The following is a 22,121-nucleotide window of genomic DNA, read 5'->3' on the forward strand; positions in this document are numbered from 1 at the left end:
CCCAGTCAGGTCATCTGCATGGACTGATCCCAGCACCCTTGGGTCTAAAAGAACAAGTTTCTCCCTCATGGTCAGGTCCGTTCAGTCAGAGGCAGAGGCAAGCTCATTAACCTTCATGCTCCAGCCTCTGGAGGGGGACAGAGAGCCACACTTTGTTAGCAGGGGTTACCAAGAATAAACGGTGATAAAGGGCAGGATAATATCCACATTTCCAAGTCAGGCAGCCCCGAAGGTGAGAATGTGTATGAGGCACCAGATCTGAAAACTAACAACCAAGGCCTAGTGGTTGCTCTTGTACGTAGATGCGCTGAGAGAAAAAGAAATGAAGGGCACTGACTTCTGGCTTTAAGGCCCTTGCTGCTGCTCAGACTAACTGACACAAGGCTCCAGCCTGCTCCCACCGACGTGAATGGCCATAGATTGGGGCCAAAGGGAGAAAAACAATCTAGAGCTGTCAGAGGGCAGCCTGCCCCTTTAAGAGACAAGAGGCTTGGGGCCAGTCTGCCCTATTCAGTCAGCCCCACCCCACTACACCTATGCTGGGCGTAGGACTTAAAAAAAACCCAGGAGACCCCAGCAGTGTAGGGCTGTCTGCGGAAGAGAGCAGGGAGAGTGAGGGTGGAGGAAAGCCCAGCAGCTGAGCGCTGACTGGGGGCGGAGGGTGGACAAGCTGCTCCGGCTAGGACCTGGCTGAGGGCAGTGACCTGCTAAGAGCCATTGGTAGGAGGGTAGACCTGACCTGGATGATGGAGGCTAGTCAGTCAGACAGGCCTTTGCCACTGGGAGGATGCCTGTAACAAGGGAGCTTCCACTCAGGGACTGTGCTACCCCAGAAGTGGGCTGGAGACGATGGTGGGCGCAGGCTGAAGATCATTGTGGGGAAACTGAGGTGGAAGTGCTGCGATGCCAGGTCTTGCTGCGAGGAGATGCTCTGGGACGGTGAGGTGCGTAACAAGTTCCTAGTAATATGAAGTGGCAGCTATTGCAGCCACGAACACCTGCTGGGAGAGCTCCTTACTTACAGGCTGACCCTACTGACAGCGTGAATAATTTGCTCCACGGAGGACCTCAAAGCACTTCACAAATAATGAATAGCTGAGCTTCCCCATGCCACTGTAGGGTAGGTTTTATAGAACCATCTTAGAGAGAGGAAAACAAGGCACAGAAAAGTACAGGGACCCTATAGAGAGTCAGGGGAAGATCAAGAACCCAGGAGTCCTGACTCTCAGTCCCCTGATTCCAGGCAGACTTGGATGTGAACTAATCTAAGATACAAATGTATGATGCTGCTCCTCTCCAACACTGCCAACAAAACTGGCTTTGGCGAAATTGTATTCACTTCAGTAATTCATTCCTCCCAGTGCCTGGATTAAGAGTAGAGAGACAGGACCATGAGGCTGCTCTCCTCCTAGTGTTACAAGGGGATCTGTAGTGTAACTGTCGGGAGACTAGATATCTACACAGCACATGCATTTCTGGGATAATGTAGCTGGGGAGAGCCAGCCTGAGGACAGGAGTGGCGGGGTGGAGGGCAGTGGTGAAGGCTAGCAGCCAACCCCCGGGGTTAATCATGATAGGGAAACAGGCTTGACCAGTTTATCCAGACTCAGGTTAGCCCAGGTATTTTAGATTCAACCCTATTCATGCCCGGGTGGGCTCCCTGCAATGGGGCTGTCTTGGACAACTGCGCTCTGCCCTCCAGCGTGCTCACAGGAAGCTGGCCAGGAAGGAGTAAAAATACTTGACAAGTAGACAAATTAAAAAGGATGGCAGGGTTGCCTCGGGAGGGCTGGAATTTGACCCACAAGTGCCCGTAGAGCTGATAACTTGTACTAGATGCTAACGCTACAGCACGAATGCCCTATCTGACCCAGTGAAACAAATTTTGCAATCCTACATGCATGACAAATCAATCACTGCACACATAGTTACACATTAACATGGGGAGCAAGCCAATTGAGAAGGCAGGAGTGTGGGGGGGGAGAGTAAATATCCACATACTATATATTACCTGGTGTATATATTATAAGATATATGCACTACATAGAAAGAGGAACCAACAGGACCTGTGCACAGCAAAGCAAATCTTGTGACCTTTTACTGTTGCAATAACTCTCCTCTGTCCTGTATTTTCTCCCATACTTTGCTCCTCATCCCTTACTCATACTGGTCTGCAAACCACCATGCACACCTATTAGGAGTTACCATTCTAAACCTCGCCTCACCGAGCCAAAATCTGGGAGCTGATACATACCTGGTACATGATGGAAGAGGGAGGTGGCTCGATGCATGGCTGCTGGTCTGGCAGCGGTAGCTCCTCCAGCAGGTCCACATTGGACAAGGCATCTTCCAGCGTGACGTGAGTGGTCATGGCTCTGGATTTTCAGACGATGTTAGGGAACATTAGCTAAAAATTCATAGAAAGGGAGTGAAGGGAAATGACCCAGCAGAACAAACCCATTCCTTGTCTGGATTGCATTTCAAGCACCATCTCAGGTGCCCTGTCCAAACAGCAAGCTAATAGGTATCAAAATGTTTCCAGTATTGAAATGAAAAGATATTGCCAGAGACGATAGCTTAGAACTTATCTCCGTTAGAGATTTTTGCATCGGGGCAAAATCCTGAGTGTAAATGCACGGCACTGGTGTGAACTGGGGCTTGCTCTTGTTTACTCTGATATGAAACTGGTGTAAGCCTCATTTTACATCAGTGCAACGTATCTACACTGAAAGTGTGCACCAGCATAGTGACAATGGTGCAAAAATCCCTAATGTAGACAAGCCCTTAGGGCGCTATGCTTCAGGTTTTAAAATACCATCAGACCTTGGAACCACGGGGTCAAATCCCCACAAACCCGATTCATCCCTTTGAATGTTCAAAGTGGATAAAAAGGGTTTCTATCACCCTTCTATCTTTGAAAAAATGCAGTGCAAAATAGGAAAGCATTCATTATCTGCCAAGTGGTGCATGGGGCTCTAACTCCTCCTAAAGCCCACGGGAGCCCCATGGCTAGATTGTCTCTGAAGGTTTCCCTGAATCCTGTGCACCTGTATCTCTTCTCTGGTTAGTGCCCTCCAAGTACAACAAGCATAAGCAGATCTGAGAGCCTGGACTGACAACCCAGAGCCTGATCTGAAGCTATCTAGTGGCTAATTACTGCAATTTAGCTATTGTACTGCCACACACTGAGGCCCTGATCCAAAGCCCACTGAAGTCAGCAGAAGACTTTCCATTTAATTCAACGGGCTTTTGGATGAGATGGCATGTTTCATCTTTTTTTGTTGATTGCACCAAAAACTGATGTAGGCAGATGATGAGGCTGTGAGAGCTGGCTTTCCTACAAATATTTAAGCCTCTGCTGTGTTTTTATTGCTTATCCTTTGGGATCCACAAGGCCCCATTGTGTTTCTGCCCATAGAGCTGCAGAATATGGGAAGCTTAAAGGTGGCTTAAATTTGGGGTGTATTGCAAACTGTAAAAATTACAAACTGTCACTTTAAATCCTGAGAGGATTCCTGGTCCTGCTTGCAGGCTACAAATTGTGTAGGAAGCATGCAATCTTTGTCCACAGCAGTCAGTCTGCAAAGAGCCAGCCTTAAAGGAAGGAGGGGTGAGTTGTGCCACTCTACTTGAGGGAGCAACCTTCTCTCTCTCTCTCTCTGTTTTTAGTTCTTGTGTGTTTAAGGTTCTGGATTTTAAGAAAAGACCAAAACGTAAAACACCCAGAAAAGATCAAAACATAAAACACTCTAATTTCTCATTGAAAACCATCAACATAACAAGAGTCACCTTTGCACAGCCCCCTCTCTTCCTGTGCTCAGCACAGTGAGGAACTCATTGAGAATCAGGGCCTATATTTTTATTTATTCAGCTAGCTTCCAGGTTCTACAATGTCTGAGCCTGTCAAACAAAACCCATCTAGCTGAGCTGGCACTGGTCAACCTCAAACTTGCAAGACATCAGGGGGGGTTCCAAATAGTCTGCATGAAATGTTTAATTCTCCTCTCAGTACATACACAGAGCTCTCACTGACAGTCATGGGGGTAACACACATGCTAAGGGAAGAGATGCATACATCAAATTTAAACTACCATATTTTCTGCCTCTCTTTTAAGATTCAGTGCGCGTAGTAGGAATGAAGGAGAAGACAATCCCATGCTTACTGAAATCCTTTGCCATTTTAATTTAATGACGACACAAAGTGCAAGGCAGTGGAGAATCAGGCCCGATGCTTTCAAACTGAAGCCATGTAGAGCAAGCCATCTGCAGAGAACAAAACTACCCCATCCTACTGACTCACTCTACTTTCTCTTTCATCCTCCATCCCCTTCTGCTAAAATTACTGTTGCAAAGCACAGCAACAGTCGAAACCCTATTCCCACCCTGATACGCTGCAGTCAGAAACAGCTTCCTCTTTGCCCCAGACGGTGCTAACGGGCACTGCACCTGCTGATCGAGGAGGGGTAGGCCATATTTGCAGGATGGGGGACTCTCTGCCGGGAAGCAGGGACTCTGAAAAAGGTTTGGGGATGGTGGTGGAACATGAGCTCCCAGTGTGACTCTGTGGCCAAAGGAGCTAATGTGATCCTGGGATGCTTAAACAGGGGAATCTCAGGTAGCAGTAGAGAGGTTATTTTACCTCTATATTTGGCTGCTGGAATCCTGTGTCCAGCTCTGGTGTCCACAGTTCAAGAGGGATGTTGATAAATCAGAGAGGGTTCAGAGAAGAGCCACGAGAATGATGAAAGGATTAGAAAACCTGCCTTATACTGACAGACGCAAGGAGCTCAATCTATTTAGTTTAACAAAAGGGGAATGTTAAGGAATGACTTGATTACATAGTGAACAAATATTTAATAATTGACTCTTACATCTAGCAGAGAAAGGAATAACATGATCCAATGGCTGGAAGCTGGAGCTGGACAAATTCAGACTGGAAATAAGGCATACATTTTTAGTAGCGAGAGTAATCAACCATTGGAACAATTTACCAAGGATCAAGGTGGATTCTCCATCACTGACCATTTTAAAATCAAGAGTGGATGTTTTTCTGAAGGATCTGCTCTAGCAATTATTGTGGGGCAGTTCTGTGGCTTGTGCTATACAGGAGGTCAGACTAGATTATCACAATGGTCCGTTCTGGCCTTGGAATCTAGGAAGCTTGAATCTTTCTCAGTGGTAGTGCTTTTCTCCAGCCTGCTCCCACCAGTCTCTTTCCAAACCTCATTCTCCATTGCCTTCAGCATCTCCTTTTCAAGGTTCCCAAACCCAGCTCTGTACCCACCTCTGCTTCTTACGTCCATAAGTAGCCGCAGGATTGGGGACGTGGGTAGGACAAAGAAAGAAGCAGACCATTTAATACCATTGTATATAGCCATGTATCCCAGCTTTATTGTAGTCTTGTTATTTCTCAAGCTATAAGGCAAATTCTAACTACTCGGTGTTAGGATGAGACCTTCGGGGGACAAATTACCCCACATCTGCCAACTGTGGGGTTCTCACCCCTTCTTCTGAAGCATTTGCTGCTGACCACGGTCGGGGATGGAATACTGGACTAGATGGACCAGGGGTCTGATCCAGTCTAGCAATTTATAGAGTCATAGATTTTAAATCCAGAAAAGACCATTCATGCCTCCTGCATAACACAGGTGATTGAATTTCACCCAGTAATTCCTGCATCAAGGCAAATAAGTCCTGGCCGAGCTTTTGCATGTTCTTCAGAAAGTCTTCCAATTCTGACTTAAAAACTTCAAGCAAAGTCCATCGGTAAATGGTTAATTACCCAATTCCTATATTCCTTTAAATTAATTCTTCAGTGTTAACACACTGTGAAACTTCTCAGATCTGTTCAAGTTTCCATGGGACTTTTATTTGTATTTAATCAAACATCTTTATTAATGTTCTTGAGGGCAAGCCCATGTTAGCGAAAGCATGAACTGTGAAATGGCTTGATTAAGTCAAAAAATACAAAGAGGTGTCATTGTATGTGCCACTTGCTGCGAGTTTACCAACAACTGAAAATGTTGCTGTGATGACCTGGTTACTTAATTTCATCTTTCCAGCTGCTCAGTTTGTCTTATTATCTGTATTGCAGTAGCATCTGCAGCCCCCAATAAAGGTTCAGGGCCCCATTGTGCCTGGCACTGTACACACACGTAATGCAAAGCCAGTCCCTGCCCCAAAGACCTTACAGGCTACGTATAGGAAAAGAGGCAGCAGGAAGAAACAACGAACGGATGAGGAGAGCGCATGGCAATAGTGAGACCGTTAGGATTAGTGTAACAAGCAGTGGTCACAGCCCATCAGCGGTCTAACTGTTGTCAAGTGTTTGGTAGGTGTCATGACATAGATGGATTTAAAGGAGGAGGATGTAGTGGCCTTCTGGATTTAATTAAGAAGGATTTAATTAAGCTCTTGCGTGTCACCAGAGACTCAGCGTCCAAGTGCTAATTGAAATGTTCCCTACACACAATAAAGCACAACAAAGAGCTTTCCTCAGAAAGAAAAGTAAAATCGGACAGTCCCTTTCCTGATTGCCATTGCAGCTGTACACACATGGGCAAAAGAACAAAAGAATATACAGCCATGTCTGTTTGTAAGGCAGCAGCAGGGTCTAGTGGAGGGGATGCTGCGCTGGGTGGCGGGCGATCTGGATTCTAACCCCACCTCTGCCACCGACCTGCTGGGTGACCTTGGCACAGCACGTCCCTGCTCTGTGCCGCTCTTTCTCCTCCCACTCTTTGTCTGTCTGGCCTGTTTAGATTATAAATTCTGTGGGGCAGGGACCATCTCTCACTATGTGTCTGCAGGATATGTAGCATGATGCAGCCCTGATCTTGGATGGGAGGCGGAGAGTGTCTCTGGGTGCTACTGGAACACACATAATAACAGCAATAATGAGAAGCTGAATAATCTTCAGGATGAATACTCAAGGGACCCATCCTCGCATCCAGGGGAGAAATTCTTGCTTGATGAGATTTAGGGGTTAGGATCGATGCTTTGCTTCTGCTGAATTGTCTTTGTTTTACTACTGTAGATTCATACATAGCCCTGAAAAGCCAGGAACACCTCCTTTTTAACCATTTTACTTGGGGGAGGGGTTTTTCTTTCTTCCCCTTCATGGTACTATACTCTGGGGAACTTGCCCATGGCTGTTCTGAAGATGAAACAAAGGGCTGTAATCCATGCAATATTTTCTTCTAATCTGTGGAATTTTGCGTGCAAATGCCCAAGCCATACAGAGAGACTATACATTTGAGAGAAAATTAGGCAGTGACCCTGATGCAAAGCAAAATTTCCCTCCTTGTCTTTTTAATGCAAGGTTTTTAAACAGTAATGCTGAGGCTGGAATGGTGAATTCATCTGGTGCTCATCTTTGGCCAGTTAAGGCCATTGTATTCTAACGACCAAACCAAACTAAGAAGAGTGTGTCTTTTCCCAAGAATATAGCAGTGGGGTCAGTGATCAAAAAGCCAACGTCGAGCAGTAACCAGCAGCAGCCACCTGTGCCTCCTGGGCAGGATCTCTGACATTCAGAGATCTCAAAAGAGATGATTGAGCAGTGTAAAAACGGTTTGAGCTCTGTTTGTGGTTCACTGAGGTGTTTCCTGTGTTGTCATGCCTGAGAGATCATCCTTGCAACAGAAATGCAGTCAGCTGAAAGCACAACAGCACACACACCCGGGGTAGATTACTTCACACGTGAACATGGGGCTTTTGCGCTTCATTAATATATGCACGCAAGGTGGATCTTAATCTTTCAGACGGGAAATATATCCTGCCATATCTGTCGCAGACTCAAGCACCAGGGAGCAAGAAACAATCACTTACAACTATCCTTTTTGGTATTTATCATGTGATGATTCTCTTCCCTGCACCCACAGGCAGACCAGAGAGGCAACTTTACCAAATGGCATCACACCTACAAACCTCACAGCTGATTCAATAACTTTTGAGAGGCAGCCAAACATTAGCATTACAGGATCCAACCCAAGCTATTAAGAGTTATTTTCATTTAATTGCACCTTTCATCCCAAAGGATCCTCAAAGCAATTTATATCTCCATCACCCATTTCTCAAATTCTCCAACAAGCGCCTCCATGGTTTTTCCTATGCTGCCCCTTATGCTTGGGAGGAACGCCTCACAAAATTCCACTAAATTACCACATTGTCCTCCTTAAAACTGTCGTCTGCCATGATACCTACCAAAAAAAAAACCCTCTGAACAATGGATAAGCAGCTGGTGTGCTGTGATTGCTGCTTCTCATGCTGATCAGTATCAGCTCATTATAACTTTGTGCTCTCCATGTCTAACTGCTTTATAAACCTGGTGTCTCTCATCTTCTACTATTGCAAGCTCTTTGGGGCAGGGACTGTCTCTTTGTTATAACACTATTGAATGCCTAACACAAAGGAACCAGGGCCTGTAGACTTTATAGAAATAATAAATCTATTCACATAAACACAGCACAACTAAGATGCAGCCAGCAAGTGATATCCAGCACTTTGCACAACAATGGCCAAGGACAACAGGGCCCAGCTTTTCAAAGGATGCCATACTTTAGGAATTTCAAGGCCCATGCAGAGCAGACAGGATCTCAGGCATGAAGCTCTCATCAAAAAGACCCTACAGAATTAACTGCATGGAACTGGATAGATCTTCCTCCGAAGGATAAAGGGATGAGTCAATCCACACGGCATTTCAATTTGGGATTCAAGTGTGGGTCCTCTATTTTATGCCTAAAGCTTAAAACAGGCTCCAAGTATTTGCCATGACATGTCTTTGGACCACAGAGTCTCTTTTAGCTATACCCCTAGCTATGATCTACAGACAAGTCTTGATTCTTCAGAGTAGTATAACTTTTGGGGGAACCCTCACTCAAACTTGGGGCAGGATTCCAAACACCTGGTGCACTATATCCACAAGCAGCCTGCCAGCCAGCAACAGTGAACCAGCTATTTGCTTACCCAGAAGTTGCAGTAGAGGAGAGAAAGGGAGGAAGTGAGTTGTGTTGTTAGTTCTAGTCAGCTTGCCCTGATCCAGCAGACGAGACTCATGCTGGTGCCAAAACAACTGTAAGGGTAGGGGATAGGGAAAGAAACAGCAAGTGCTAGAAGGTGGCACCTTTAGTCCTGCTGCCTGTAATACCATCGAGACCAGGCTGCAGTGTCATGGGGAAACAGGCAGAGAGAGGAGTGGCAAAGTGGGCCATGTATGAGAAAGAGCACAGCTCTGGGGAAGAAAGATGAATTTGTGGTTAGGGCACTTGTCTGATACTTAAAAGACCTGGGTTTGATCTCCAGCAATGCTGAAGGCTCCCTGGGTAAGGTGCTAAATTTCTCTGTGCCTCCATTTGCTAGCTGTAAAATGAAAATAATGCTTCCCTCCTCTACAAGGACTTTAGGAGAACACCTCGTCAACGTTTGTGAAGTGCTCAGATACTCTGGTGTTGGTATGGAGATACTCATTTGACCAAAAAATTCATGCAAGAGGCACAAAAGTAAGACAGTCGAGTGCTATTTTGGGAAGACGAGATGTTGCTAATATGGGTGAGCACATTAGAGTAGGCTATGTCAACACTACAGCCTATGTTGTCATAATTTATGATGCTCGAGGTGTGAATAACCCCCCCCCCCCGAGGAACATAAGTTACACTGACTTAAGCAGTCATGCGCACAGCACTATGTCAGTGGGAGAGCTTTTCCCACCGACATAGCTTCTGCCGTTGGCAATGGTGGTTTTATGATGCCGACAGGAGAGCTCTCTCCCATCAGCATTGAGTGTCTTCACCAGACGCCCTGCAGTGGCGCAGCTGCATCGGCACAGCTGTTGTGCTGTAGGTGTAGACATGGCCTTAGTCTAAGAATAATCTTGGTTGCTTAGATGGCAAGAAATAGTTGGAGTACTTCCTGTGACATTAAATGTCACACACAGTCAAAGAAACATCATCCATTGTTAGTCAGTCATTTAAAAAGTAACTTCCTCTTTTTCTTGAAGATATGCAAGTTGATAAATTATTAATTATTTATTATTATTATTATTGTATTGTTCCGCCTTGGGTTCCTCAGTAGTCATGTTTGTTGCACGGACCCTGGTCTGAGAATGGAAGGCATCACCTGATAACATAGACTTTGCTAACAAAAATCAACTGTGCACACCAAGGCTAAATTCCTTTCTCTGAGAAATTACTCTGGATTTACACTGGTATAGCAGACAGCAGAATCTAGCCCCAGAAATCTGTCAAGATGACTAACATCTGGCAATCCTGATAATCTATAACGTGAGCATGGGTTTTTTTTTAGTTTCCTATGTAGAGCAGGAAGGCTTAGGTGGTTTAGTGATCTGACACAATTAAAGTGAGATACTTGTGATCCAAAAAACACAGCTACAAACCACCATACTGAAAGCAACGGATGACTAGAAGGGCCAAGCTATGCAATATCCTCTTCCTTGCCACAGTATAAATGTTCATCTCTAGAAGCCACCTCCCACCCCCAAACCCCAGCAAATACACAGAAGCAAGCACAAAGGTTTCAGTTTGCCTCTCACTGCTTGTTCCTGATCCCTTCAGAAATTTCCTGCAAAATCCATTCACTTCTTTTCACTCAGGACTTGACTAGCACCAGAGCGGGAGTTAACTTGTTTCCCCTTATTTCAAACCCACTCAAACGTCATGGCTTTGAAAGTTCGACTCATCTTGCACATCTTGTTTTGAACATGTCTCATGGCTGAAAAGTGGCCGTGAGTTTAAATGATAGGAGGAGAAAAAAAGGTCTGCAAACTCTGGCTGGTCTAGTGATGAACCAAAAATACAGTCTGCAAAATCACATATTCCACAAAGTTCACATCCATAATTTCCACCCTCAATTCAAACTGCAGCCTCTTCTGTCTGCTCTCTTTCAGTGGAACCAGGGGAACACTATGACTAGGGGAATACCTTTTATGATGATCCCTTTACTGTTTGGGTGTTCACCTCTGCTACTCCCTTGCTCCTGTTATTTTCTCTTCTGACTATTGTGCATCCCATCCGATTTCCCCTGGAGCATTCCCGCTATTCATATACACCCAAATCACTGTGTCTGTGCAGCATCTCTCTGCTAAAATTCTCTAATTCAAAGCTGCCATTATTACTAAACCATGAGCAACTGGGGGCGGGGGGGGGGCAGCTGTGGTTTGTTGTTGCAGTCAGGAGGCGTTTGCTCCCCTGGCTCCCCCAGATTGCAGCACTTCCTTCCAACCACTAATTCTAGTTTATCACATTTTCCGTGCGGAGTGAAAAGGAAAAAAAAAAAATTAGGCTTTTTTGACTGCCTAGCGTGTGCCCTAGAATAAACAAGGAGGCAGTGAATATTGCAGGTACCCGAAGCATTCTGGGATAGATCATCTTGTAATCGCGTCTGCACGGCTAATCCGGGCCCTGTCTCTCCCTCTGCCCCAGGGGGACGGCAGCACCTGCCTCTTGTGCTTTGCAGGGGGGAGCCCAAATCCTCCTTCCCCCATCCCAGACGGTGGCATTAAAAATAAAACCAACCCAGGCCAGCAAGGCCAGGGGCGGGGGCCGCCGGGCATCCCAAGCACAGCCCAGGGCAGGGAGGTCTCGGTGGCAGGGGGCGGCAGCCAAGCCTCTGCCAGCAGCCCCGCCAGCGGGCAGCCTGCTCCGGGCCGGGGGAGAGCGGGGCGCCTGGCTGCTCCTGCCCGGGGGTCGCCCCGCTCCGGAGCCCGCACAGCCCGGGCAGGGCGCAGAGACGCGGGTTCCCGCGCGGGGCCCGGCCCCGGGGCCCTCCGCCCGCATCCCCCCGGGTTCGCCCCGCTCCGCCCGCTTACCGGCCGCGGGGGAGGGATGCTCGGGAGCCGCCGCCTCTCGCTGCCGCCCGTCTCGGTGTCGCACACACACAAAGCGCAGGACGCGGCTGCTGCAGCCAGTGCACTTCCTGAGCTCCCCGCTGCGCGCCCCGCCGCCGGGACCGGCCCCCGCCCGCCCGCCCGCACCGGGGATGCAGCCTCCGGCCGCCGCCCGCCCGCCCCGGGGATGCAGCCTCCGGCCGCCGCCCGCCCGCCCCGGCCGCCCGCACCAGGGATGCAGCCTCCGGCCCCCGCCCCGGCCGCCCGCACCGGGGATGCAGCCTCCGGCCCGCCCCGGCCGCCCGCACCGGGGATGCAGCCTCCGGCCCCCGCCCGCCCCGGGGATGCAGCCTCCGGCCCCCGCCCGCCCCGGCCGCCCGCCCGCCCCGGGGATGCAGCCTCCGGCCCCCGGCCGCCCGCCCGCCCCGGCCGCCCGCCCCGGGGATGCAGCCTCCGGCCCCCGCCCGCCCGCACCGGGGATGCAGCCTCCGGCCCCCGCCCGCCCGCACCGGGGATGCAGCCTCCGGCCCCCGCCCGCCCGCACCGGGGATGCAGCCTCCGGCCCGCACCGGCCGCCCGCACCGGGGATGCAGCCTCCGGCCCCCGCCCGCCCGCACCGGGGATGCAGCCTCCGGCCCGCACCGGCCGCCCGCACCGGGGATGCAGCCTCCGGCCCCCGGCCGCCCGCCCCGGCCGCCCGCCCCGGGGATGCAGCCTCCGGCCGCCCGCCCGCACGGCCGCCGCACCTGGGATGCTCCGGCCTCCGCCCGCCCGCTGCACCGGGGATGCTCCGCCCGCCCTCCGGCCCGCTGCACCGGGGATGCAGCCTCCGGCCCCCACCGCGCTCCGGGGTTGACAGGCTGGTGCAGCCCGCACAAAGCGCCCCCCTGCACAGACAGCACCCCCCACCTCCCCCAGCGCCCCCCTCTCTACTCCCCCCCACCGCGCCCCCCTGCACAGACAGCACCCCCCACCTCCCCCAGCGCCCCCCTCTCTACTCCCCCCCACCGCGCCCCCTGCACAGACAGCACCCCCCACCTCCCCCAGCGCCCCCCTCTCTACTCCCCCCCACCGCGCCCCCCTGCACAGACAGCACCCCCCACCTCCCCCAGCGCCCCCCTCTCTACTCCCCCCCACCGCGCCCCCCTGCACAGACAGCACCCCCCACCTCCCCCAGCGCCCCCCTCTCTACTCCCCCCCACCGCGCACCCCTGCACAGACAGCACCCCCCACCTCCCCCAGCGCCCCCCTCTCTACTCCCCCCCACCGCGCACCCCTGCACAGACAGCACCCCCACCTCCCCCAGCGCCCCCCCGTAGCCTCCCCACAGCACCCACCCACACCCTCCCCCAGCACCCCCCCACACACCACAGCACACACCCACACCGTCCCACTCACACCCTCCCCCAGCACACACCCACCCACACACCACAGCCCACACCCACCCCTTCCCCCCAGCACTGACCCCCACCCTCCCCCCAGCATCCTCACAGACCCTCCCACCAGCACCCTCCCACCCCAGCACATACCCACACCCTCCCACCCACACCTTCCCCCAGCACCCACACTGCACCCACACACACCCTCCCACCCACCCACACACACACACACCCCCAGCACACACACACACACACACACACCCCAGCACACCGTTTTCATTTATAAATGCAAGGTCCTGTCCTCCCCTCAGGAGGATCAAGAACAGAGCAACTCCTTCCTCTGCGGTAAAATGGAATCGGAAGAGGGGCGAGGGGACAAGCAGGTTATTGGGGGCGAGACTGTCCCCACCCTATCCGTGAGCAGGTCGGATCAGCTTCCTTGCAACCTGGTCACCTTTCACAGGACCCCCTTGTCATAGCACCCTGGGGCCCTGCTGCCTGACAGTTCACTTACATACTCCAGGAGGCCCCAGTCAGGCTGCAAGGAGGTTACTAGTGGAGTTCCTCAGGGATCAGTCTTGGGAGAAATCTTATTTAACATTTTTATTACTGACCTTGCCACAAAAAGTGGGAGTGTGCTAATAAAATTTGTGGGTGACAAAAAGTTGGGAGGTATTGCCAATATGGAGGAGGACTGAAATATCATACAGGAAGATCTGGAGGACCCTGTAAAATGGAGTAATAGAAATAGGATAAAATTTAATAGTGCAAAGTGAAAGGTCATTTATTTAAGGACTAACAAGAATTTTTGCTATAAGCTGGGGACATATCAGTTGGAAGTGACAGAGGAGGAGAACTATCTGGATGTATTGGTTAATTTCAAGATGACTATGAGCCGGCAATGTAATGCGGCTGTGAAAAAGGCTAATCCAGTTCTAGGATGGGTCAGGTGAGATATTTCCAATAAAAACAAGGAAGTGTTAGTACCATTATGCAAGTTACTGGGAAGACCTCATCTGGAATACTGTGTGCAGTTCTGCTCTTCTGTGTTTAAGATGAATTCAACCTGGAACAGGTGCAGAGAAGGGCTACTAGGATGATCCGAGGAATGGAAAACCTACCTTATGACAGCAGACTCAAATAGCTCTGCTTGTTTAGCCTAACCAAAAGAAGGCTGAGAAGAGATATAATTGCTCTCTATAAATACATCAGAGGGATAAATACCAGGGAGGGAAAGGAGATATTTAAGTTAAGTGCCAACATGGACACGAACAAATGGATATAAACTAGCCATCAACAAGTCTAGGCTTGAAATTAGGCAAAGGTTTCTAACCCCCAGAAGAGTGACGTTCGGCAACAGCCTTCTAAGGGGAGCAGTGGAGGCAAAAACCTAACTGGCTTCAAGACTGAGCTTGATAAGTTTATGGAGGGGATGGAATGAGGAGACTGCCTACAATGGCATGTAGCCCATCTGCGACTGCTATCAGCAAATATCCCCAATGGCCAGTGATGGGACTAGAGAGGGAGGGCTCTGAGTTACTATAAAGAATTCTTTCCCAGGGGTCTCGCTGGTGGGTGTTTCTCACATGCTCAGGGCCTAACTGATCGGCATATCTGGGGTTGGGAAGGAATTTTCCCCCACGTCAGGTTGGCAGAGACCCTGGGTGTTTTTCGCCTTCCTCTGCAGCGTGGGGCATGGGTCACCTGCAGGTTTAAACTAGTGTAAATGGTGGATTCTCTGTAACTTGAAGCCTTTAAGTGAAGATTTGAAGACTTCAGTAACTCAGCCAGAGGTTAGGGGTGTAGTACAAGAGTGGGTGGGCGAGGTTCTGTGGCCTGCAGTGTGCAGGAGGTCAGACTAGATGGTCATGATGGTGCCTTCTGGCCTTAGAGTCTATGAATCTGCACTGCGCACTAAGCTTGGGCCTGTGGGCTTGTGGACGCAGTGTTGGCAAGCCTGCTCTTGAGCACCCACACTGTAGTGTAAACCTGGGTTCACAGTTGCTGCCCCCAGTTTCTCAACTGTGCTAATACATCCACACTGCACTGTGTAGAACTTCTGACTCAGGTCGGAAACTTGACTTGTGTCCACTCTGCAAAATGACAGAGTTTCTACCCAAGTTGCTCCGGGACTCAGCCTCTGACCCACCCAACTAACCGGGTCCTAGCATCCAGGTCCTGAGTGCTTGCTAACCTGCGTCAAGCTGATTTGTGTGTGTACGGAACAAGGGCTTGGGCTCAGACCCAAGTCAGAGTCTGGGCTTAGTGAGCAGTGCAGACATACCCGTAGTGTTATTGTGATGTGAAGAACTATAGCAACAATTAATAATAACTGGGGACACAGTAGCTGAAATATTTGAGAAAGAATGTACTGGTTTTTTTAACAAGGCACCAGTTAAAAAGGAAAGGGTCTTTTAGTTGTATTTATTTGTATTGCAGTAGAGCCTTGGAGCTCCTGTCACGGACCAGGACCCCATGGTGCTGGTTACGAGACACAGAACAGAAAGACTGATTTGTTTCAGAGGCTAAGCACCGAGGATGCCCTGGTTATATGTGTTTCCTATCCCAACTTTTGGCACTTTTCTATTTATATGTGCCCCATCGTTATCCTGTTAATGGCAGCGCTGATAGGAAAATCTCACTGAAAAATGGAAAAAACGGTCAGTGAACATTCCTATGGATTTTCCCCCATGTATTGACCCACTCTAACAATAATCACAGTGCTACTTTATTTCTTATTTGTATTTCCACAGTCATGAATCAGGATCCCACTGAGCTAGGTGCTGCACAGAAACAGAACAAAAAGACGGTCCCTGTCCCAAGGGGTTTATAATCTAAGTATAAGACAAAAGACAGCAGATGGATACAGACAGAGAAAGGGGGAGTGCAAGGAAACAATAAGACAATATTGAGCAGCACGATAGACAGCCTTCTCTGCACACCAGCAATTTAGCCATTGTAACATGCTGGTAATTTTATGGCCACATTTTTATTTACTGCTTTTAACGTCTTAAATCACTGAGGAATAGACTGTTTTCCTTCTGGGGATCTCTTTGCACAATGGGAAGAATCCAAGTGATGAGCAGGCCACATACATGTGTGTATGTACCATCGGGTGTGTTGAGAGACAGCAACAGTGAGAGAAAGAGAGAAAGGTCATGACACTGTGGTGAGATGAAGAGACTATGAGTATATCTACACAGCAAAAGCTGTGCACGGTCTAGCCTATCCAAACTAGCTTGAATCCAGATGGCGTGTGGATAATAATTGCAGTGAAGTCAGCACAGCGTGGGCTTCAGAACGAGCTAGCAAGCAGAGTACATACCCAGGGTCTGTTCCAGGTTTATACTACCTGTGCTGAGAAAGTTCAGGGTAGATTTGATCACAGACAGTGGGTGCTGGAACATTTTTAACAGTGGGGGTACTGAGAGCCAGCCCTCTTACCCCTGTCTGCGCCCCGCCCCCCAGAGCTGCGGCCAGGAGCAGGGCTGTATCTCTGAGAGGGGGGACCTGGACAAGGGTAAGGGGGCCAAAGCCAGGGCCAAAGATGGGAGCGGGAATGGGGCCAGGAGCAGAGAGCAGCCAGGACCCTGGGTGTGGGGCTGGAAGCGGAGCCCTGAGTAAAACCTGGGAGTGCTGCAGCACCCCCCCACACCTCTAGTTCCCATGCCTATGATCACAGATCCCACAGGCAGAACAGAAATGTAATAATAGAGGGCTCTTCAGTATAACAAGGTCCAATGATTAGAAGTTGAAGCTAGACAACTTAGTGCAAGAAATAAGGTGCAAGTTTTTAACAGTGTGGGTATTTATCTACTGGAACAATTTTCCCAGGGTGGTTGTGGATCCTCCCTCGTTGGAAATGTTTAAATGAAATGTGGATGTTGTTCTAAAAGATCTGCTCTAGTTCCATCACAGCCAGTGGACTTGAAACAACAATAAATTAGGGAAGTTTTTTGGCCTGTGTCACACAGGAGGCCAGACTAGATGATCACAGTGGTCCCCTCTGGTCTTAAAATCTATGGATCTCTGCTCCTCAGAGTATTACAAAAGGGAAAACTGAATAAAGCATCCTTTAAAAAATACCTGTGTTGGGTAAGGAGCTGATCTGAGGCTGATTCTTCACCTGAAAGCTGATCACACCATTGGAACACTGGCTACAGAAAAGCTAATCTGGAGGTGATAAAAATCTTTCAGAGACAATGCCATGAAGTCAAGCATCTATGATGTTTGGGAATCCACTTGTGAACTTGGAGTTTGCAGTGCTGGTTGGCATGTATTACTGGGTGAGCAAGAGGAGAGGTTATGCTACTAAGGGGACCAGATGAAGCCAGCTCACCGGTTTCCCAGTGCTCCTAAAGCTGTTTTAGTGAAACAGGCAAACAAAGGCAATTGTGTCTCTCACCGGTGATGAAAAACAGGCAGAAGTGGGTGTGCACACTGAATATCCATCTGCCTTCAGGATCCTCAGGCAGATGTTGCAGAGACACAGTGGAAATGTTATAAATGTTATAAATGTGCTGGAAATAATCACTCTACAGAAGGGTTCCTGTATCTCATGGGAGTGGCTGCAAGCGCAGTCCAGTTACAGGCCCGCCAGTATTCTCACCTCTTCTTTGCTGAGGGTTTCTATCACTGGACCATATAAAGTTGCACCAGACTAAAACTGGTCAGACAAGGAGCCAGCATAGGAAAGAATTATGTAAATAATATGCACTTACTGGCATCTGGCAGTTTCCCTCTGAGGATCTCAAAGCACTGTATAAATATGAGTAAGCAAACACCCTCTTTGAGGCATGTAAATAGTATTACCCCCATTTTAAAGATAAGGAAGCTAAGGCCCAGTACAGCTGAGGCTAAAATATTTAGCACTGGATGTCTAAAGATAGGCACCTAAATCCATAGGCAGGCACTTAACTAGGTAGCCTGATTTCCAGCAGTGTTGAGCACTCCCTACCCCTATCAAAGTCCGGGGTACCCCGCGCACCTGTGATGGGATGTCCACCCCACACTGGCAGCAAAAGGGTTAATGGGAACCTGAAGGCTCTGTTAGCTCACTGGGTTACACCTGGAGGGAGTGGAGAATCAGTTGGTTATCAGATCCGGCTGGGTCACAAAGAGCTGTGCCCAGCGGGAGAGACCCAGCAGAGAAGCAGGACACGTCGCGGACAGTAAGTTTTGAGAGCCTCTCCTAGGAAGGGAACTCTGATAGAAGGCCGGGAAAGGGGTGGTGTGAGCACCCGTTTGAACCTCGATAAAAGGGCAGGAACTGACCTTTAGGGAGAAAACCCTGGGAGCTGTTGCTCACTACAGGAGCTGAAACATGTCTAGAGAACCTGGAAAGGGGCTTTGGAAAAAGGCAGGGCAAGACAGGAAGAAGTCTGGAGGCTGAGTGTCACTATCAGACCCTAGAGTAGAGTGGTGGTCTGGTTTCCTCTACCAGCTAAGGAAGGTGGAGTGAAACCTGATTTAGGGTGTTAATACTATTGAAAACCCTGGAACGAGGGGTGTGAGGACCACTGGGCCTAGAGTTAGAGGCAGGAGACTTGGGGTAGGGCCACTGGGCTTTTGACCGTGGGACTGAATGTGACCTTCCCGGCGGGCCAAGTCACAAGAAGAAGCGGACCACCACAGGGCCAAGAGCGGCTGCCAGCAGGGGGCACCAGAGCAGGATAGCCTGCTCCATCAGGCCTAGCCACAAGGGGGCGAGTCACTCTTCTGCAGCTCCCATCTGAGCACAGAATTTGTTATATGACCACTTTATTAACTGTAAAAAATATATACTCTGTACACAAAGAATTCCTATTCAAGAAGATCTGAACATTACATTTAACAGTATTATTTAGTGCAATAGATTGTAACTAATAAATATTTCCTTTACCTCATCCAAGAATAAATACTGTCTTAAAGGCATTACCCAGAGGGGCAATATTACAGTTACAAACACATTAGCACCCTGCTCAGGACTTGTGGGGGGCCCACACTGTGATGGTCCCTTCCATGCGGGACTAATGTGCAAGGAGTTTACCTTTGAACACCCTGCCACAATTACAGTCCTCGTGCTTGGGGAAGAACCGCTTCGGTGCCCCACTGTGGGTAAAGGGTTGGGGAGGGGAGGAGACAGGGTCATGGCCAAGTACCCCCCATGCCAGTCACAAATGATGCAGTCCCATGTGCCCTGGGCTGCTTACAATTCCCCCGTGAGCTCCCCAAGGTGCAGTTCCACATGGCATCCTATTCAGGGCAGTGACTATAGGCCAGATTTGGTACCACAGGAACATGGCAGTGGGTGAACTGAAACTAGCGGGGAGGACCAAAGACAAATCGGATGGAACTCAAGACAGTGCAGAATTCTATTTGTGGCTGTTCATGTCCCAAGTTTTGGTTCAGACTATCAAACAGACAGGGGCAGTAGTGGAGTTTGGTTCTGGAGCCAAACACCCCCACCTTTTGGTGGCGTTCGGATCCAAGGTGCTGGGTCAGACCCATCTCTGGTTTGTATATGAGGATGGCCTGCCTGGGAAAACGTTTCATGATGAAGTTTCACGTGTGTATAGCTAAGAAATTAATGCAGAACAAAATCAAATGCGGGAGATGAATAAGCTAGGAGCAGTGCCTAGAATACATCTGTACAGGACCTAGTGGCTAATAAAGAACTGAACAGAGTAACATTAAAAATAGATATATATATACACATTATATCCTGCTCCTTCCTGTTATTCCTAATGCTTAGCAAAAACTCCCAGATTGTATTTAGCAATCCTGGGGATTAACAAAAGCTTCTTCTAATACTCCTACAACGTGACTAACACAATATGAAATACCCGGTCCATCCAATTCAAGTAGGAGCTTGGGTTATAAAATACAGGCGAACGTTTTCCACACTACTAGGCAAATCATTGTGTCGATGGCTGTATATGCTGTATGGGACAGAGGCTGGTCTCAGTTACACCTGTTTAAATCCACTGATTTTAAAAGTGTCCAGAAGGCTCAATAATTCTGTCCACAGAAGCGGTAAAGAGGTCTTTGTTTTGGGTGGATCCGTTGCTTTTCTGAGTGGGCAGGAGGGCAGGTCTCTCATTTTATTATCACAAGTGCACTGAGCACCTGACCGTCTCTGCAGCATTTCATCTCTCTGCGTGTGCCTCCCTGCCTCCTCCACTGAACCTTGTCACCCAGCTGAGAACACGTATCACTGGTGACTGTTGCATTCCCACCCAGCGCTTTCTCTCTTGCTGTCCACCTCTTGTCAGAAAACACACCGGTTCCTGTGTAGCTCTAGAAAGGAGCCTTTCACCTTGGATGACGAGACCCTGAGCTCCCTCCCCTCGCCTGCCCCAGACGTGATCCGCCTAGTACGTTGCCAAGTTGTCCCTTGGTGTTCAAGCTGAAAGAGATCTTTGGAGGCCATTTTTTTCTTCTTATGTAGAAGTCTTGATGAGAGTTTTGACACACACATTCTTCAGCTTTGTTTTTCCCCACAAACATCCCCATCTGCACCAGAAAGTCTGCATGTGTAGTTTTATTTGTATTTTCCCCCCACTAACAATATAACATATTTAAGAGACCTTGCAGTTTCTTTCACAGTTTTCTCAGGTATTATGTTCCTATTACTTGGACACTCCCTTCTACTTTACACTCTCCAGTATCCTACATCCCTTACTCCAGAGCTGCAGAGTGAATCATGCTAAGAGACGACAACACTGTCTTAACCCTTTAACGTACAGGATGCAATGGCTAAGCCCAGCCAGAACACCTGTCAGATCTGTGTGTCCTGGTCCCAGTTAATCCATCCATCCCTTTCCGCTCCAGACTGACTGTAACACAGGCAAGTTCAGAAGCATCTGAATGGTTCTTAGAGAGACAAGGTGGGTAAGGTAATATCTTACATAGAGCTCTCCTTGTCAGTGATGGAAACACTCTTCTCAGGGCAGGTGAAAGTTTCCTTTCATTTGGGTGCTTCCAGGATTAAAATCACAATGCCAGATACCTGAGCTCTGAGACGACACACTGATCCTTATTATCCTCATGAGAAATTGGCCTGTTGGGTTGGCTGGCTCTGGGATCTTCGCTAAACCACTGGGCTGGTTTGTGAGAGTCTTAAACCAAATGGCTGTCTCCATCTTCTCAACATGGAGCTCTTTAAAAGGATTGGCCTGGCTGGAAGTTCAGGCCTCTGCCCCAATCTAGCTAGTACCATTATCTCTGGTAGGAAGGATTTTGTTAATGCTTTGGGTAGGAGTCTGCCCACTCCAGCTTCTTGGTCAGCTTCACTCAGTGAGCCGGTGTCCTGATTAAAGATCAAATTCAGAGATCTCACTCAGCTGATAGAGCAGGGTAGAGAAGGGGGGTCGGTCTTCTTTCCTCTGAGGGAGAAAGAAAAAGAACAGCATTAAACTCCAACTTGAAAAGGGTTATGGGGGTAAGAGAGAGAACCTTGTAATGAGCCAGAGGCTGAATGGAAACAAAGGTAGAATAATTTCTTAAAGGGGAAAAATAAAAGTGAAAATGTGACTGAAATCACCATAGGAAGTGATGTGACCTCGTGTGTACAGGGCTCCTCTCCCTCTGATTTACATCTCCTTTCTGCCAGCAGAGAAGTTGGCCCAATAACAGCCGACTTGCTTACAAACCACTGGCTTTGACTTCTGCCCTCTAAAGTGGGACTCAGCCCCCACAGGGTGTGTTCTTAACTGGAGTTAGATAGAATGAGTTAAAATCCTAGTGAAGACAAGGCAGCTTGCAGTTGTCACATGAGTTAGTAGGTCAAGGTAAAGACCATGGTGGAGCCTAGGGTTTACCGTGACCTGTTAACTTGTGTGAAAACTACACACTGCTTAGTCCCTATGATTTTGCCTCATGTTAGCTAACTTGAGTTAAGAACACACCATTTTTCCTAG

General features: G+C 49.0%; 2 protein-coding genes across 5 annotated transcripts in view; both read right to left on the minus strand.

Moving 5' to 3' along the window:
• The window catches only part of CYFIP2 (cytoplasmic FMR1 interacting protein 2), a 77,091-nt gene extending 64,402 nt beyond the window's left edge, over window positions 1–12,689 (minus strand). For 3 of the 4 annotated variants that reach the window (XM_073355219.2, XM_073355220.2, XM_073355217.2), the window contains exons 1-2: window positions 11,825–11,958; window positions 2,255–2,407 (exon numbers count right to left, since the gene is read on the minus strand). In XM_073355219.2, the coding sequence (XP_073211320.1) occupies window positions 2,255–2,371 (117 nt within the window). In that variant the 5' untranslated portion in view covers window positions 2,372–2,407; window positions 11,825–11,958. Of the gene's footprint in view, window positions 1–2,254; window positions 2,408–11,824; window positions 11,959–12,588 lie in introns of those variants that run through there. The other variant, XM_073355218.2, reaches the window with a different exon arrangement.
• A 6,291-nt stretch (window positions 12,690–18,980) lies between these two features.
• ITK (IL2 inducible T cell kinase) overlaps window positions 18,981–22,121 on the minus strand; it is a 45,541-nt gene continuing 42,400 nt past the window's right edge. The window contains exon 17 of the mRNA XM_073355224.2: window positions 18,981–21,587. Coding sequence (XP_073211325.1) covers window positions 21,516–21,587 — 72 coding nt within the window. The 3' untranslated portion in view covers window positions 18,981–21,515. The remainder of the gene's footprint in view (window positions 21,588–22,121) is intronic.

Source organism: Lepidochelys kempii, chromosome 8, assembly GCF_965140285.1.
Source record: "Lepidochelys kempii isolate rLepKem1 chromosome 8, rLepKem1.hap1, whole genome shotgun sequence".
In the NCBI taxonomy this organism is placed as follows: domain Eukaryota; kingdom Metazoa; phylum Chordata; order Testudines; family Cheloniidae; genus Lepidochelys; species Lepidochelys kempii.